The following is a 16,073-nucleotide window of genomic DNA, read 5'->3' as shown; positions in this document are numbered from 1 at the left end:
TTAATGTTTTTTCTCAGTGTTTTTCTGGTTTTTAAGTCACAAATAGCAGGCACTCAACAGCAGTCCCCCACTGCTGCCAAAGGCCAGTCCCAGAGCTGTTACTCGAGGGCTGCAGTGCCCAGGGAGGGGCTCCAGGCATGGCGGGCGGGCGGGGCACGTGCAGCCTGCCCCCGCTCGCTGCCTCCAGGATCTCTGTGCGGGCTGTCCCCCAGCGCCGCCCCCGCTCAGGGCCCAGGGAAGCCCCTGCAGCCTTGGGGCCAGACTCCCTGCCCTGAGCCCCCTCCTCGCCCGTCCGCATTCCTTGGGGGGCCCCCGCTGACCCCAGAGCAATGCCGGGTGCCCTGGCCTGGGCCTCCCGGGCGTGCACTGCACACAGCACCATGTCAGGAAGCTAACTCGCCTGGGAGTTAGGAGCAGGGAGCCAGGGCTGGAGGGGGAGGCGCCGCCCGCCCTGCCACCAGAGGGCTTCCAGCTCCACAGCAGGGTCTGCACGGGCACCCAGAGGCCCCTTCCCGTGGTCTCTTCAGAGGTCAGACCCTAAGAGCAAACGGCCGGGCCCAGGCCCTGCGGACAGAAAGGGGAAGCCTGAGCAGCCCTGGGGATGGCCACTGGGGGAAGGCGGGTTTCAGGGGTCCCTGTGCTGGGGCGTTGGAAGGTGTGGGGGGATCAGCCCTGCTCTCGCCCTGTGACCTCCAGGCTCCAATGGCCCAGGGCCCCCCCCACCTGCCCCCCGCCCTGGGCTTCCCTCTGCTGAGCTCGGGCGGCCCTGCAGGAAGCGTGCAGGGAGAGCAGGGCAGGCAGGCAGCAGCACGAGGAGGCCCCACCCCGACGCAGAACCCAGAGGGGACATACCAGGCATGCAAGCTAGACCCAGGAGTCGACAGGCTGAGGCCTGGCGTCCCCCACGGCGTCCACCAGCCTGACCGCAGGCCTGCTGGGCCCGGGCAGAGGAGCCTTCCTGCTGGGGTCAGGCTGCAGCGGGCGGGCAGTGGGCAGGCGGGCGTTAGAGGCAGAACGCAGCAAGTTAGTATGAGCTGGCGGGGGGAGCTGGGCTGGTCAGCAGGGCAGAGGTGGGTGCCAGGGGAGGGCTGAGCGCCAGCGGGGCTTGGGGATGCAGGAGCAGGCGCAGAGCAGGTGGTGGGGCTGCCGTGGGGGCGGGACCGAGCAGGGAGGGTGTGGATGCAGCCTCGGACAGGGCCCGCCCTCCCGGCGTGTGCAAGGGTTCCCAAGGCAGGAGAGTCACAGCCCCGCCCCAGGCCCGCTCCCCCCCCAGACATGCCACCTCTCTGGACACCTGCCCAAGGCCACTCACTTTCAATGGCTCCTTCTCAGAGACCTCCCCTGCAGGGTCACTGCCTCGAGCCCTGCGCTCCCTCCTGTCCACAGTGGAGTAGCCATCTGCGGGGCGGAGGCAGAGGAGACCCTGAGGCAGGCACCGAGGTGTGGCTGTCCCTCAGGGTCCAGGGTGCACCAGGGAGGGCATCTGCCCAGACTCTGCTGAGCCGGGTCTTCTCATCTGTCCCCACTCCCCCTGCTGGCCCCCGCCCACAGCTCAGAGCCCTCCAGCCGCCCCTCAAGTGGCAGACCAAACAGTCTGGCGGGACAGTGACCCCTCCCTGGCGGCCCCGTCCCTCGCTCCCTGAGCACCCCTAAACCAAATCACTTTTCCAACCACACCTCCTTGGAAGGCCCTCCCCACACAAAGAGCAAGCAGCCTGCACCTGCCCGCACCTGGACCAAGTGCCTCCATGGGGATCATGTCCCGGCCGCCTGGCTTCTCACCGTCTGCAAGGCATGAGTGGGTGGGTGGCTGGCTGGCTGCAGGTGGTGGCGGGGGCCCAGGCATGACCTCAGCCACTCGGTACCCTGTCACCAACATCTGTTCCCTGGCACAGCTGCCCCCAGCTTGGTGCCAAGGTGAACGCCCCGGGGGGAGAGGGTGCGAGAAGAGTGGGGGCCATCTTCCTGGAGGAAGGCCCACCTCCCTCCAGCCCTCCGCCGGCAGGAGGGGCACAACTGAACCTCGGGATGGGCCCCGGCCCCATACTCACCCAGGCTCTTTTCCACCAGTGGCAGTGTGCTGTCGTCCAAGCCTTCCGGACTCGGGGCTGCCTTGGGCCCCCTGGCATTAGCAGCAGCTGACTGCGGCGGGGAAACACATACCAGACGGCATGGGTCGGGGCGCTGCCGCGGGGTAACCGGCCTGGCGAAGTGAGAGGAAGGGAGGGGCGGGCGGGCCTAACCTGGAAGCGCGCCTTGCTCCAGCCATCCTTCTGCAGGGCGCTGCGCAGCTCCTTGTAGCTCCATACCGTCTGCAGCACGTGCGAAGCGGCCTTCGCCTCGCGCACCGATTGGCTGCGGCCCAGGCCGGGGGGGGGCGGGAATCAGCATCTGCCCGGACCGCCGGCCCCGCCCACCCACAGGCCCCGCCCCCTACCTGGGCCCCTTCCGCCCCGCCCACCCACCGCCCCCCTCCCATCCACCTGGGGCCCCTCCTGCTCCACCACCTAGGCCCCGCCCCCCCTCCCGCGGCCGCGCCTGCACCCACCTGGAGGCGCCCAGTGCCACCAGCGCGGGCACGCCTCGAGCTTGCAGCAGCGAGCGCGCGTTGTCCAGACTGTCGGACACGATCTCGTGGATGGTGTTGAGCACGGCCACCACCGTGTCCTCCTCCAGGCGGGCACCGGGCCGGGCGGGTGCCTGCGCGCTGCGCACGTTTCGCACGAGCTCAGCCATGGCGTAGCTCCCTGCGGGCAGCGGGCGGGGGGCGGTGAGGCCGCGCCAGCGGGGTGGGGGGCCCGGGCCCCAGACCCCCGTGCGCGCACTCACCGATAAGGTCCTTGTTGCGCCGGTCCAGCGAGAGGTTGCGCAGAGCGATGGCGACTGCTCGCACCACCTTGTCGGTCTCCGACTGCAGCAGCTCCACCAGCACCGGCAGCCCGCGCTCCTTGCGCACCGCGGCGCGGATGTACGTGGCCCACTGCGGCGGGGGCGGGGGGGCGTGCTCAGCTGGGGCCGCGTCGCGCGCCCAGCGGTGCCCTGACCGCCCCCTCGAGCCGGACCCGCCCTCCCGCTGCGGACAAAGCCCGCCCCCAGCAGCTCCACCCCAAGCCTCCCAGTCACGCCGGGCCTCTCACCACCCAGTTCCCGGCGCTGAGGTTCTGCAGGGCGCCGGCCGCGGCCTCCAGGGTATTGAAGTTGCGGCTCTCCGTCAGGAGGGACAAGTAGAGACGCACCACCTCGGGCTGGTACAGCAGCTCGAAGCCTGGGCACGGAGCGCCCCCGCCGCGGTCACGCATGCCGCTCTGTCACCCTCCCCCTCCTCGGCGCTCCCCCGGCACTGGAGCCGCGGCCAAGGGCGGCTGTGACGTCGCCGGGGGACGTTCTGCACCGACGTGTTCACCCCTTAGCCACCCGATAGGAAAAGTCTTCCCATTTCACAGGGAAGCAATGGAGGCTGGGAGAGGTCACGGGACCCGGCCGGGGTGGGGGGGGGGGGGGCGTGGGCAGCAGCCAGGACTGCTCCCCTAGCAACAGGACTCAGACTGCCTAGCAACAGCCCCCCACCCGCGCATCCTATGTTAGAGGCCTAGTCTCCAAGCTGCAGCTGCTCAACCCCTCCTGGCCCCGCATCACTGCAAGCCCCAGCCCAGCAGCAGAGTTGCTCCTTGGTGCTCCAGGGCAGAGCAGGGAGCAGCCTTCCAGGTCTGTCCCCACACTGCGGCCTGTGTTCCCGGGCATCACCCCCGTCCCCCATCCCTCACCCTGCGTGTCATCACCCCTCCCCGATTCTGCCCCAACGCGCCAGGGTGCTCTGAATCAGCCTCCAAACCGGACCTGACTGCACCCCCCGGTGCCTCAGCTGGCACAGGAGGCCTTGCCGGTTAGCCCTGCCCTTCACTGAAGACCCTCGCTGCCATCCCCACCCGCTCCTCCACGCCCCCACACCCATACCTGCCCGAAGTTACCTTGGCACAGACCCTGATTCCCAGCCCTGAACAGACGGCCAGGGGCTGGCACAGTGCTCTGGGAGCCCCGCCCCTGTGGGCCTCAGTTTCCCCACTGGGCCCCAAGGCCCTTCAGGCCAGCAGCACAGACCTTCACCCCTGGGCCGGCCTGGCCTCTGCATCCCCGCACTCACCCTTGGCAGCCTCAGTGCGCTTGGGCAGGTCCAGGGTGTCCGAGTTCCGGTCCACCTCCCCATCCCGCTTTCCTGGAACAGAAGGGCAGTGGAGGGTGAGATGAAGCCTGCAGGTTACAGGTGTGTGTCAGGCGGGGCCCAGAAGACACCCCCAGGTCAGAGACGGGCACCAGGAGGCTGGGAGCAGGGCGCCGTCCTGAGCTCAGGCAGATACGCCGGCCCAGAGCGCAGTGGTGGCCAGGACTCGTCTCCTACTGGGTGCCGGGGAGCCGCTCTTCAGATCACGCCACAGCCTCCTTGGGGTCCCAGGGCGTGAACTGAGGGCCAGCAGCCCAGGCTGGGCAGGGTGTGCCGGGCTGCGGTGAAGCAGGCCTGGGGCCAACAGTGTCACTTGTAGCCGGGCCCAGCCCTGGGCTCTAGCAGCCAGGAGATACCCCCCAACCTGCCAGCCGAGGGCCAGTTAACCACCTCCCCGCCCCGCCACCCAGACAGGAACCCCGCCTTCGTGGAAGGCAGAGCTGAGATCAGACAGCCGGGGCTGGCTCTGCCTAGCCTCCTGGGGCCTTTGCGTGGTCCCGTTGTCTGCACCATGCCTCAGCTGCTCTGTCGGAGGGCAGACTCTCCGTGCCCGGCCCTGTCCACCCTGGGCTCCCCCCACCCAGGGCCGCGGCTGAGGTTTTACAGAGGGACAGCCCCTCAGCCTCCCAGCCAGTCCCAGGCTGACATTCCTGCCGTTGTCATGGAGATGGCTGCCCAGAGAAGGGAGGGGCCTTCCTGTGGACGCAGGTCCTGCGGTTGTCATGGAGATGGCTGCCTGAGCAATGGGGGGTCCCTGGTGCCCACTGTGCCTGCCAGGCCTGCATGCAGGCCGAGCAGGGACTCACCTTGATGGAACCACTCTTCTGGGCGGCCGAGGAAGCACGGGAGAGAGGAGAGGAGCCTGAGCGGGCAGCACCCCATGCCCCTCCAGGGTCAGGCGGGGGACGGGGAGTTTCAGCCCGATCACTCCTGGGGGAGTGACCCCATGGGCGACAGGGTCAGAAAAGGCCACGCAGTGGGTGGGCAAGCGCGGCACAGACCCCTGGCAGCTGCGCCGGAGGTAGGGATGGAGTGATGCGGGTGGGTGCTACCCCCCCGGGGTTCTCTGCCAACGCCAGAAGGCGGTGATGTCCAAACGTGAGTCCCCAGAACCCTTCCTGGAGCTGAAGGTCTGGGTCCGGGCGCCAAAGAAGACCGCTGCACAGGTTCCCTCCTGCCTGCCCCTGGGTGCCCCGCCTAGCTCCCTGACCGTGACCCCCGTGGGCGTGGAGGGCCTTCAGCTCAGCGGGGCTGGGATCCGAGAGCTGAACCCCGGTGCCGCCCACACACCTTTGGCCTTCTTGCCACCGAAGCAGCCAGCGTCCTCCCTGCTCCGGCACTGGGCGCTCCCGGAACTACCTGGGGGCCCGGGCTCGGCCTCCTGGTACCTTTCGGCCCCCGGCACCTCCTTATGCACGTGGTAGGAGAGGTTCCGGACGATGCACACGCAGTTCTCCACCGACTGTGGGGAGAGGGGGCGAGGGGCGCTGACCCTCTGGGGACCACGCCATGGCCCATGAAGGCGGGAGGGGCCAGGGACCCTTGGGGTGAGACCCAAGGACGCATCTGAGGGGGAGGGGAGCACCTCCCACTTGTGGACCATGTGCCCGCCCCTTGCTGCCCGAGTGCTCCAGGGCTCCTGTTCAGACCCCAGCCCTTTGTGGGGGCTGCGAGTCTGGCCCTTCCCAGGGCTCCCTGCCCACCTTGTTGTCCGTGTCCTTCCTGCCCACGGCCGACTGCAGGGCATGCAGCAGGGCGTCCACCAGCCCCTCACACTCGCGGAGCCGCCGCCGGGCCTCTGCGCCGTCCGAGCTCACGTTCCTGGGAGGCCGAGAGTGAGCCTGAGGCCTGGCTCCTGCGGGGACTCCCCCCGCCAGCCCTGGGGTCTTGTCTGCAGAAATGCCCCACACAGTCAGGACTGCCAGCAGATGAAGGAGCCTGGCAGTTAATGGCAGACCGCGGGACCTGGACCAGGGGCCTGCCTGCACCCACGTTGGTGGGGGGGGGCTCCTCTGACTCCCAGACGCCTGAGTCTGTGCAACTCAGGGCTTTACCTCTCAGGGACCCCACAGGGGGTTACCCCGAAGGACAGGCAGGACCGAGGGGACCTGGATCTTCGAGCCCCAGCACTCTGCCTGGCTGTGGCAGAGCTCCGTGGACGGACACAGATGTGCAGAGAAGGCCCGTTCTCGGACCTGGGCAGGCACCGTGACCAGCGTGACCAGCTCTGAGGCTGAGATCTGGGTGGCGAGCCGCCCTGCACGTTATCTGGGACACGGGGATGTCCCTGGGGCACAGGCCAGCTGGGCGCCCAGCTCCCATCTCCTGGGCAGGGAAGAGCCCTGGCAGCTATGAGGGCCCACACCTCAGGCAGCCTGACGTGTTCTTGAAGACGGTTGTCCACTCGGCGTCCCGTGGCTTGGAGTCCTCGTTGGGCTCTGGCTCCCAACCTGAGTTCGGCACGATGACCTCATGGGTCAGCGTCTGCAGGCCGTGGTCGATGATGACCATCTTCAGGGGCTCGTAGGATGACAGGTTCCAGAGCGTACCTGTGGGCACCATCAATCCGTCCGGGCTGACCACAGGCTCTTTCCGCCCTTCTTCCCCAGGGGGCCTGCTCAGGAACCCCCTCCCCGCCCAGCTTAGCCCAGCTCACATCAGCCATGGCGAGAGGCTGCGGGCACTCTGGCACAGGGGGGAGGGGAAGGAGCCCCCAGGGGCCGGGACATGGGAGGGGCTGGCAGGTGCACACCCTCCCAGCCACCCAGGCAGCTGGGACTGTGCTCCAGGGCCAAGAGGTGGTCGTCAGGTGACCCCCACCCGGCCACGGGTCCACCACTTCCCTGCTAGGGGAGGACCAGGGAGGGAGGGCCGGAGGACTCCTGGCGGGCACACGGGAGCTGGGGGTGCAGGCGCCTCACCTGTGACGAGCTCGCGGACCTCGCTGTCCCGCGCGGCCCGCAGCAGGCGCACCAGGGCGGGCACGCCGCCGCAGTCCCGGATGGCGGCCTTGTTGTCCGCGTCCCGGCCATAGGAGAGGTTCCGCAGCGCCCCGCAGGCCCGGCGCCGCACCTCCGCGCGCGGGTGGTCCAGCAGGGCCACGAGCAGCGGCAGCCCCCGCAGCTGCCGCACGCGCCGCTTGACGGCCTCGTTCTCGAAGCACAGGTGCTGCAGGTAGGCGGCTGCGTTGGCCTTCACAGGGTCCACAGGGTGCCGCAGCATGGCCAGCACCTCGGGCAGCTCGGGGTCCCGCCAGCGCGGCTCCTTGCGGGCACTGTCTGCCGAGGGCGAGCGCCGCACTGCCCGCTCCAGGCTGCCCAAGCTGCCGCGTTCTGGCTGCGCCAGGGGTGCCGCAGTGGCCGGGAAGGGCTGCCGCTCCTCCATCAGCTCGCCGCCGTCATCCGCCACGTCCTCGTAGGCCCTGGGTGAGCGAGCACACACGTGACCATCCCCTCGCGGCTGCGGCCCTGCCCCCGAGCAATCGCACTGGCTGCTGGGCAGGTTGTCCCCAGACCCGGGGAGCTCGCTAACTCCCGCCACCAGTCAGAACCCCAACTCCCGGCTGATGTTTCTGTGAAACACCAGGATGGGGTCCCACCTCCCGTGAGGCCCACGTGCACCGCCTGCACACAGCCTTCCTGGTAGGACCACGTGAGGGGCCACCAGGCCCGGGGTCAGATGTCCAACCCCCTTCCCGGTGAGGGGCTGTGGCTAGGCAAGTGTCTCGCCTGTGGGCATGTTCCTACTCGCAGATGGAGATGCTGAGAGCGGGAGAGACAGAACCAGAGGTGCCGGAGAGAAGGGAAGGGCCGGGGCTTGGGTTCTGGGCACCCCTGTGCACGGGCAGGGGTCTGGCCCAAGCTCAGACAGACGCCCTGAGCTCATATCTCCGGGGCCATCTAGTTGGAGCGGGACAGGAGGTACAGTTGCGTCACCAGCTTCTCTGGCTCCAGACCTGCACGAGGGGACCCAGTGCAGCCCCCCAGGCCTGAACCCGCCCTTGCCGCTGTCCCTGAGAAGAGCCAAGGCCGATCCCGCAGCGAGACTGCCCGGGTGGTACCCTGGCAGGGGGTGCAGGGCGGACTTCTAGGAGGCAGCGGCAAGGCACAGGGCTCACCTGGAGCGCAGGCCCCGCCCGCAGTCCAGCCTCCTCCGCGCGGCGGTGCCGTAGTCCGGCTCCAGCTCCGGGGCCCCCTCTTCGTCGGCGGCCAGGCTGCGAGCGTCGTCTTCCAAGCCATAGGGCTCCGCCTGGAACCGCTCGGGCTGCGAGCGGCCAGCCGGCAGCCCCGGCTCCGGCCCCGTGGGGAAGGTCTCCCGGCGGCCGGGCAGGGTGAAGCAGCCATCGCCGGGGCCCGGACCCGGGGGGCCTCCGCGTGGGGGCCGGATGCCCAGCCCTCGAGACAGGCTTCCGTAGCCGGGGACGTCGCGGGGCTCTTCGGGAAAGCCGCCCCCGCCGCCGAGGCAGGTGCGGGAGAGCGTGGCTGCCTGGCCGCCCCCACGCAGCAGGAAGTGCCGGTCCAGGGGGCCGTCGGTGAAGGGGCCCAGGGGGGGCCCGCCGTCCAGCAAGGGGAGGCCGTCGGGGCCCACGGGCACCTGGCGCAGGGTTCTCGTGGTCACCGTCTTGACTGTCTTGGTGACCTGATGGGTAAGGGGGCGGCCGGTGGGCGGGCAGCCTGGAAGACCAGGGCGGCTCGGCCCTGCGCCCGACGCTGGGCAGCGCGGGAGGCGGGGCGCCGCGTACCTTGGTCTCCGTGCGGCGCGTGGTGCCGTCTTCGGATGTGACGATGGACACGTGGGAGGTGGGGGTGCCCGGGTCCTCCTCCACCGTCACGGTCTCTTCCAGCACCTCGGGCGCCTCCGGCATCGTGGCCAGGGAGACCTGGCTGCCCGGGCTCTGCTCCTGGGCGAGGGGTCAGGTGTCGGCAGGACAGCCCCGAGCTCACCAGCCCTGGGCACGGACGCCTCCCCGCTCCGCCTCTCGCCCTGGGCCCTTCTCAGCCCGGGACAGCACGTTCCCGCCTCTGACAGAGGAGGGGCTGGTTCCGCCCCCCACCCACGCGGGTGGGGGGCGGGGGAGCCTCCGAGGGCTGAGCGAGTGGGTAAAACCCAGCCCCCCGTGCGGTGTGCAGCCTCTGGGGGGGGGGGGCCCTTTGGGGCTGTGCGGCTGGGCTGCTGCTGCTCCGGGAGGCTCAGGCACCTGCGGGACACTCATGATCCCTGGCGGGGCCACCTCCCTGCCCACCTCAGAAGCCCTGAGCGCAGAGGGTTGCAGGTTCGGCACCATTCACCAGCTCCCGGAGGCCACACCCAGGCTCCTGCCACCCCCAGGACCCGCAGACGCCCTTGCAGGACAGAAATACCCAGTTCCCAGAAAGCCCTGCGCTCCCAGAGCAGCAAAACACCCTGGGTCCTTCCGGCCGGACGCTGGGGGCTGCTGCAGGTGCAGGGCCTCCCTCGGGCCAGGGGCCGGTGCCCGCTGCCCGAGACCCGGTGCCAGATCAGGGCCCAGAGAGGCTGGATCCAGGCCAGCGGGGCCCGCGACCCTGGGAGGGAGCCCTGGTTGTCCCCTCCCTGCTCCCTGCCCCGGTCTCCCCAGCGGGGCCCTCAGCTCTCAGCCCCCATCGCCAACATTCCCGCAGACAAGATGGCGCTGCACAGGGGTGCTTCTGAAGGCCATGGGCCTGCAGGTCAGACTTTCTTGAGGATAAACTGAAGCTTACAGAGGACAGGCCAGCCCACAGCATGGCTGGGCCGGACCCCTGCCGTGCTGAGCAGCATGGGGTCCCCCCTGCCTGCACCAGCACCCAAGGACCAGCCTCTGGCCGGGAGGGGCAGCAGCTGAGATCCAAGCCTTAGTGGGTGGCGTGGGGGCATACACTCCCGGGTCAGCAGGAGACCAGGCCCTGTTCTACGGCCAGGCCCGTGCCCAATGGGTGCGGTCCTGTCCTAAAGGTATGCATGTCCCCCAGCTGCACACAGTGCTGCGGTCGGGGCCTCCTCGGGGTCCAGGGGGAGCCTGGAGGACCAGCCCGCAGGCTCTGACGCCAGGGGCCACAGAACGTGCCCTTCCTCCAGAAGCAGGGCCCCGAGGATGGGTGTGGTTTTATAAAGTGAGGCTGAGGCCTGACGGAGGGCAGAGCATGAGCAGGACGTGTGCACTGCTAGCAGGACCCCAGCACCCCGGGAAAGGCTTCCTGGCCACACGTCACCCCTCGCGGGCCTCAGCCTGGCAGCACCTCCACAGTCCTAGAGAGCAAGCAGCATGCCCACCGGGGTCCCAGCCCGGAGGACGGAGGCCACCCCCCAAGGAAGAGAAGCAGACAGAGGCCTGAGGTGGGGACACGGGCCATTGGCCCAGCAGAACGGCCTGGCTCTTATCTGAGGGCGCTGGGAAGCCAGGGCGGTGCAGGGGTGACCTGCAGACCCTCAGCACCCCCCCACCCCCGCATCTGCACTGGACAACGGAGGGGCATGAGTGTGGCCAGCAGTGGGCGCTCTGCTGGCACAGGGGGCCGGGGGCTAGGGGCTGGGCTGGGCAGCGAGGCCCCAGGCTCTGGCGCCGGGAGGAGGGAGGGCAGGGAGTCCAGGACCCTGTGTGGTAGGGCCTTGGGGAGGTGTGTGCACATTTGCGTATGTTAACTCTCTCCCAGAAGAGGCTCCACCCCGCCGGGCTTGCGCTGCTGGGAGGGCACAGGGGCTGAGCCTGTGCTGGGTGCCTGGCTGCCCAGCCTGCAGACAGTGCGCTGGGGGCCGAGGGGGTGGGGTCCAGGGCAGCCAGGAGCCCAGGGAGGCCTGGCGGCCCTGCGGCAGCTCCGACCAACACCCAGTAGCCGGATCCCAAGTCCCCGAGAGCCCCCGCTGGCAAGTGACCTCAGGGAGCTAAAAATGGCGATGACTTCACCGGGGCAGGCGGGCATGGAGGCGGCAGCCTGAGTCAGCCAGGGAGCATGGGGAGGCCCGGCCCCCATACACACACCTGGGCACAAGCATGCAGACAGGGACCTGGACACACGTGTACACTCACACATGTGTGCAAAAGCACCCAACCCGGATCCTGGGCTCTCCCAACAGCACTTATCACCCACACCCCCATGATACTACCCCCCTGCCTTCTACCTGTGTCTCCAGGCTCCCTTAGCACCCCCGGCATCCACCACGGGGATGATAGGAGCTGGTAGGTCAGGGAGCCAAGGCCTGGGGGCCGTGGGGAGCCAAGGTTGACCCATGGCTGGTGCCTCCGAAACAGCTTTGGGGTGAGGACGTGGGGTCACTGACTGCCCTCCAGGACACGGTCGGCACTCACCAGAGGCTGTGGACCAGCCTGCCTGCACCCCTGTCTGGCTCCAGGCCCAGCTCCAGGGCCCCGTGTCCCATGTCCACCTAACCCAGGCCAGCTGAGCCTCAGGGACCCCCAGCACTGCAGCCGCAGACCTCCTTCATACCCTAGACACAGAGCCCCCTCCCCCCCATCGCACATCCCGCCAGTCCTGTCCACCGCCTTTCCACCCTGTCCTTAGCCTGGGCCCCACCCTTGCCTCTCATGCTGGGCTAACTGTCCAGCCTCCCGTCACCTCTCCCCTGAGCCCAGATCAGTTCCATGGTCTTCCTGTCCATAGTGACTGGGTCCACAGCCCCTGGGCCTGGCCCAGCAAGGGGCTGTGCCCAGGCCTGGGGTTTCCCATGAGTTCCTGGAGTTTGTGCACAGTGCCTGGCCCAGGATGCCAAGCCAGGGGCCAGAGTGACCAACACCCCACTGCTCTCAAGAGGTTCCCCAGGGCCCAGAGCTAGAGGGCCCTGGGCCGGCTACACATCTGGGCTCAGCTTCCTCACATGGAAACAGGAGGAAGCCAGGTGTCCAGGCTGTGGGACAGGGGGATAACGCCAGTCCTGCCTTTGTGACCAGATCTAGGGTGTGCGGGGCATAGAAATGTGACCTGGGGGACAAGGCAAAAGCCCAAAGCAGCTTCTAGGGGCACGTGCGGCGATGGCAGGAGGGCCCAGGAAACAAGTGCAGTCACAGCTGGGGGCCTGGACAGGGGTCCCGGATGTGCGGATCCACCCCCACTGCCTGCCTTCCCCAGAGGGGCACTCAGTCTCCGTCATGAAGATCAGAATGTGGGGTGCCCACAACCCCACTGGCACACAGAGGGGATGGGTTACAGCTGGTGTTCAGCCATAACAACCCCCTGTCCAGGCCCCGGAGCACGAGATGGCTGCTGGATGACGTTCCTCCAGCCCCTCACCCAGCGTGGCCATCCTGGTAGGGTCTAGGCCAGGCCGCGCAAAGCCTCTGCCCCCAGGGAGCAAGTTCTTGGCCACGACAGACACCCTCTCCCTTGGTGCCCAGAACAGCGGGCCTAGCCTGGCTGACTGGGAGCTCACCCCTCCACAGCAGCACTCCACCTGCAAGTGCACAGCCCCAGGCCAAGTAACCAGAGGACACGGGACAGTGGGTGTCCTGCAGACTAGGGGAGCCAGCCTGTGGGCGACAGCAGGGTGGGCTTTCCCCTAACCCAACTTCCCCGAGTCCAGCCCACAACCATCAGCCACATGGTGGCCCCAGATGTCCTCGGTGCCCCTGAACTGGTCCCTCGGTCTCTGGAACCAGCAGGCACCTAGCTGTCCAGCTGGGCAGGTGTCCAGACTCACTTCTTGCCCCTCCCCTCTGCCTCAGTTTCCATGCCTGTGAGTGCACCACCCCACACACTCTGAGCAAGCGTGCAGGTTACCCACGAGCCTTCCCCGGTGCTGGTGCTCGGAGGACACCCCCTCCGCCTCCGCACGTGGGCAGGGCAGGCCCCCAGCCCTCGCTCCACGTGCGCTGCCGCGGCAGACCTGCTTCCATTAGAATCCCGAAGCTCCTGCGCGGCCCCGTGAGCCGGGGCCCTAGGAACGTGGGGGAGGCCTAGCCGCGCCGCCCTCTCTAGACGCGGCCTCCCTCCTGCAGCAGAGGTGCCGCTCCGGGAGGCCCTGCCCACCACCCTGTCCCAGGCACCTGTCCGGGGCGCTGGCCGGGGTGCGCCCGCGGCCCCCCGCCTTCATGGCCCCGGCCCCGGCCCGCTCTCCGCACCCCCCGGCGGCGCGTCCACTCAGCCCTCACTCCCGGCCCCGGCCCCGGGGGCGCAGACAATAGCTGCCTCCGGCCGGCGGCTCCACAAACAAAAGCGGGTCCTCCCGGAGGGCCAGCGCCCCGCCCTCCGCCACCGGCCCCCGAGACGGAGCCCCCGCCCGGGACCAAGTTCCTTCCAACCTGTCTGAGTTCGGCCGGCATCGGGCCGGGCGCGGGGAGCGCGGGGAGGCGGCGGCGGTGGCTGGACCGGGATCGGCTCCGGTGCCTCGGCCGCTCGGCTTGGGGCTCGGCGGACTCGCTCCCCGCTGGCGGACCTGGCTGAGCGGCGGCTAGCGGCCGACGGGCGGGGCGGGGCGACGAGGCGAGCGGCCAATCGGGCGGAGCCAAGCTGGGGCGGGGCGGCGAGCAGCCAATGGGGCGGGGCCAATTGGGGTGGGGCGGAGCGAAACCGGGGCGGGGCGGCGAGCAGCCAATCGGGAGGGGCGGCGCCCGGAGGGGTCGCAGAGGGGCCGGGCCGGGGTCACCCACCGCCCCCGAGGCCGGTCGGGGCTCCCGGTCCCCAGGCCCCTGCCGCGGGGCTGGCATTCTCCCGCTGAGCCCTTTCCGAGCCTCGGTTTGCTCCCAGTGGAAGCGCTCCCCACCCCTGCAGGTGGCCCAGAGGCCTCTGAGACTTGAGGTCCCCGCTCTGGGTCCCCAGCCGCTGAGCGGGGAGGGAGCACCACTGTGGGTGGCTGGGCGAAGGCTGGCGGGCCTAGCTGGCTTCAGGCCCGCTCCTCCCGCCTTTGACGTAGTAAGCGGGGGCAGGGGCGGGGGAGCGGTTATCAGGGCTTCTGACCCGTCTGGGGGTGAACTCTGCCCCCCAGCAGGCCACACCCCGGGAGTCTGGCTCCCCCTAAGGGAACACAGACCTGGGGGAGGTTCAGGGGGCTGGGCCCGAGAGGGGGCCCTGGCCTGGGCTCTCTGTTTTCCACCCACTTCTCCCCAGACCCCATGCCCCTTCCAAGTCACACCAGCACACGGGCCATGCAGACAGCATGCTCAAGCTCTCTGGGTGTCCACTGCATGTCCTTCTAAGCCTCAGTTTCCCTTGAGTTGCTCCTCAGCACTGGCCCCTGTAACTCGTAGTCACGTGAGACAGGAGCAGAAGACGGGACCACTGCCCTGAGGGAACCTGGACGCTTCTGTGTGAGTAGTTCCTTCTCCCAAATTTCACCGTCTGCTAGTGCCCCGGCCGCATCCCCATCTCGGCCTGGCCTTCAGTCAGGGCTACGGCAGAGCCTCGGGGTCACGGTAGCCCCCACCCCTTGGCTCCCCAGCCCCAGCCGCCTGCCTGGCCACCAGCCTCCAAGCTTCATAGACCTGGGCTCTGACCCCGAGGACCAGGTCCAGGCAGCTGAGGGTCACAGGTGGGTCACCAGGCACCTCCTGCTGAGACGGGGCTGGGAGGCAGGTGTGGCGTGGAGGCCTCCAGGCCCGGCTGGCTACATGTGGCCTGGCCTTCCCAGTGTCCCCATCAGTCCTGCTAGTCTGATCTTAGCCTGAGAAACCATCTCCTGCCAAGAGACAGAATCCCAGGGGCAGGCCTGGAGGGCCCAGGGTGGGGAGGGACAGTGGCTAGGGAGGGTGGTGGCCTTTCAGGCCAGGGCAGCTCCGGGCTCTGGGAACATCTTCCTGCAGGGTCCTCGACTCTCAGCACGCCCTCTGGGCTGGACGCCAGAGCCCTTTCTGGACTGGGAGGGCTGGAGCCTGGAAAGAGTGCTTGGCGCCCAAAGAGTAACCTTGGAGTCATGGGCTGCTGCTGTCCCCATGAGGCCCAGCCGGCTGTGTTGCTCCCCAAGTTTGGGGGTGCAGGCCTCACTGTCTGGAGTGCCCAGGGGCCAGGGGACCGCGGGGCGGCCCTCATACCTGGACCCACTTGGCCTTAGCTCCAGCCTCTGTGAACCAACTGTGCGGCCACGTCAGCGCCAGTCAGCTTGGAAAGAGCTGCCCAACGTGTCTGGTCTGTGAAGAGGTGTCTTTGGCTCTGACCATGGACCTAGCTGGGTTGTGTGTGCGGACTGCCCACCATCAGATGAGGACATCAAGACTTGGGGAAGTCACTGGCCATGCTGCGCATCTGACCACAGGCCGCTGCTTCTGAGTCCCACACGCCCAGGCTGGGCAGCCGAGCCTGCTGGGCCAGTCTTGGGCCAGACCCATACCCTGCTCCCTCTCCCTCCAGCCACAGAGGCCCGGGGTCCCCACTCTGCCAGTGTGAGTCTGGCTTCCCTGAACCCTGCCAGCACCCTGCCCTGCACCTCAGCCCATCACAGAGACCTCCATGCAAAGCGTTCTCTCCTCTGCTGACACCCCAAGAGGCAGCCCCCACGTGTGGGTTTGGCAGTGGGGCACAGGTCACATGGGGAGGAGCCCAGGAGGCCTCACCGGATTGTCCACCCGCAATTCAGAGTTTTCAGGCCAGGACCAGACCAGGCTCACCCCTCCTGGGGCTGCGCAGGGGCGATGGCCGTCATGCTCCGGGCAGCAGGCAGAGCCCAGCCTTGCCTGAGCCTCCCCGGCAGCTGGCCCGCTGACGGACGCAGCAGCAGCAAAGGTAGGGAGACTCCGTGAAAGCCGAACCCTCTGTGTGCCCAGGCTGAGTTCTGAGCCGCCCAGGGCAGACCCTACCCAGTCGCCTGGGCCCCGGGGCTCCCTCAGGTGGAAAGCGCCATTTTGAGGATCTGGCTGTGTCCTGCCCCCTTGTCACATGATGTCCTGCACACCCAGGGGTGCCGGAATCCCACT

At 68.7% G+C, this 16,073-nt stretch overlaps 1 protein-coding gene across 7 annotated transcripts in view; it reads right to left on the bottom strand.

Moving 5' to 3' along the window:
* Positions 1 to 75: 75 nt before the first annotated feature.
* Positions 76 to 16,073, bottom strand: part of ARVCF (ARVCF delta catenin family member) — a 29,946-nt gene continuing 13,948 nt past the window's right edge. For 2 of the 7 annotated variants that reach the window (XM_065903817.1, XM_065903824.1), the window contains 17 exons: positions 8,961 to 9,119; positions 8,337 to 8,857; positions 7,141 to 7,640; positions 6,585 to 6,768; positions 5,923 to 6,040; positions 5,510 to 5,681; positions 5,026 to 5,043; positions 4,142 to 4,213; positions 3,138 to 3,265; positions 2,830 to 2,980; positions 2,549 to 2,747; positions 2,244 to 2,355; positions 2,052 to 2,142; positions 1,732 to 1,785; positions 1,313 to 1,398; positions 853 to 972; positions 76 to 564 (listed from right to left, as the gene is read on the bottom strand). In XM_065903817.1, coding sequence (XP_065759889.1) covers positions 865 to 972; positions 1,313 to 1,398; positions 1,732 to 1,785; positions 2,052 to 2,142; positions 2,244 to 2,355; positions 2,549 to 2,747; positions 2,830 to 2,980; positions 3,138 to 3,265; positions 4,142 to 4,213; positions 5,026 to 5,043; positions 5,510 to 5,681; positions 5,923 to 6,040; positions 6,585 to 6,768; positions 7,141 to 7,640; positions 8,337 to 8,857; positions 8,961 to 9,119 — 2,673 coding nt within the window. In that variant the 3' untranslated portion in view covers positions 76 to 564; positions 853 to 864. Of the gene's footprint in view, positions 565 to 852; positions 973 to 1,312; positions 1,399 to 1,731; positions 1,786 to 2,051; positions 2,143 to 2,243; positions 2,356 to 2,548; positions 2,748 to 2,829; positions 2,981 to 3,137; positions 3,266 to 4,141; positions 4,214 to 5,025; positions 5,044 to 5,509; positions 5,682 to 5,922; positions 6,041 to 6,584; positions 6,769 to 7,140; positions 7,641 to 8,336; positions 8,858 to 8,960; positions 9,120 to 13,469; positions 13,605 to 16,073 lie in introns of those variants that run through there. The other 5 variants (XM_065903821.1, XM_065903823.1, XM_065903819.1 and 2 more) reach the window with 5 other exon arrangements.

This window comes from Muntiacus reevesi, chromosome 13 (genome assembly GCF_963930625.1).
Source record: "Muntiacus reevesi chromosome 13, mMunRee1.1, whole genome shotgun sequence".
NCBI classification, from domain to species: Eukaryota; Metazoa; Chordata; class Mammalia; order Artiodactyla; family Cervidae; genus Muntiacus; species Muntiacus reevesi.
This window is presented reverse-complemented; position numbering and strand designations above follow the sequence as displayed.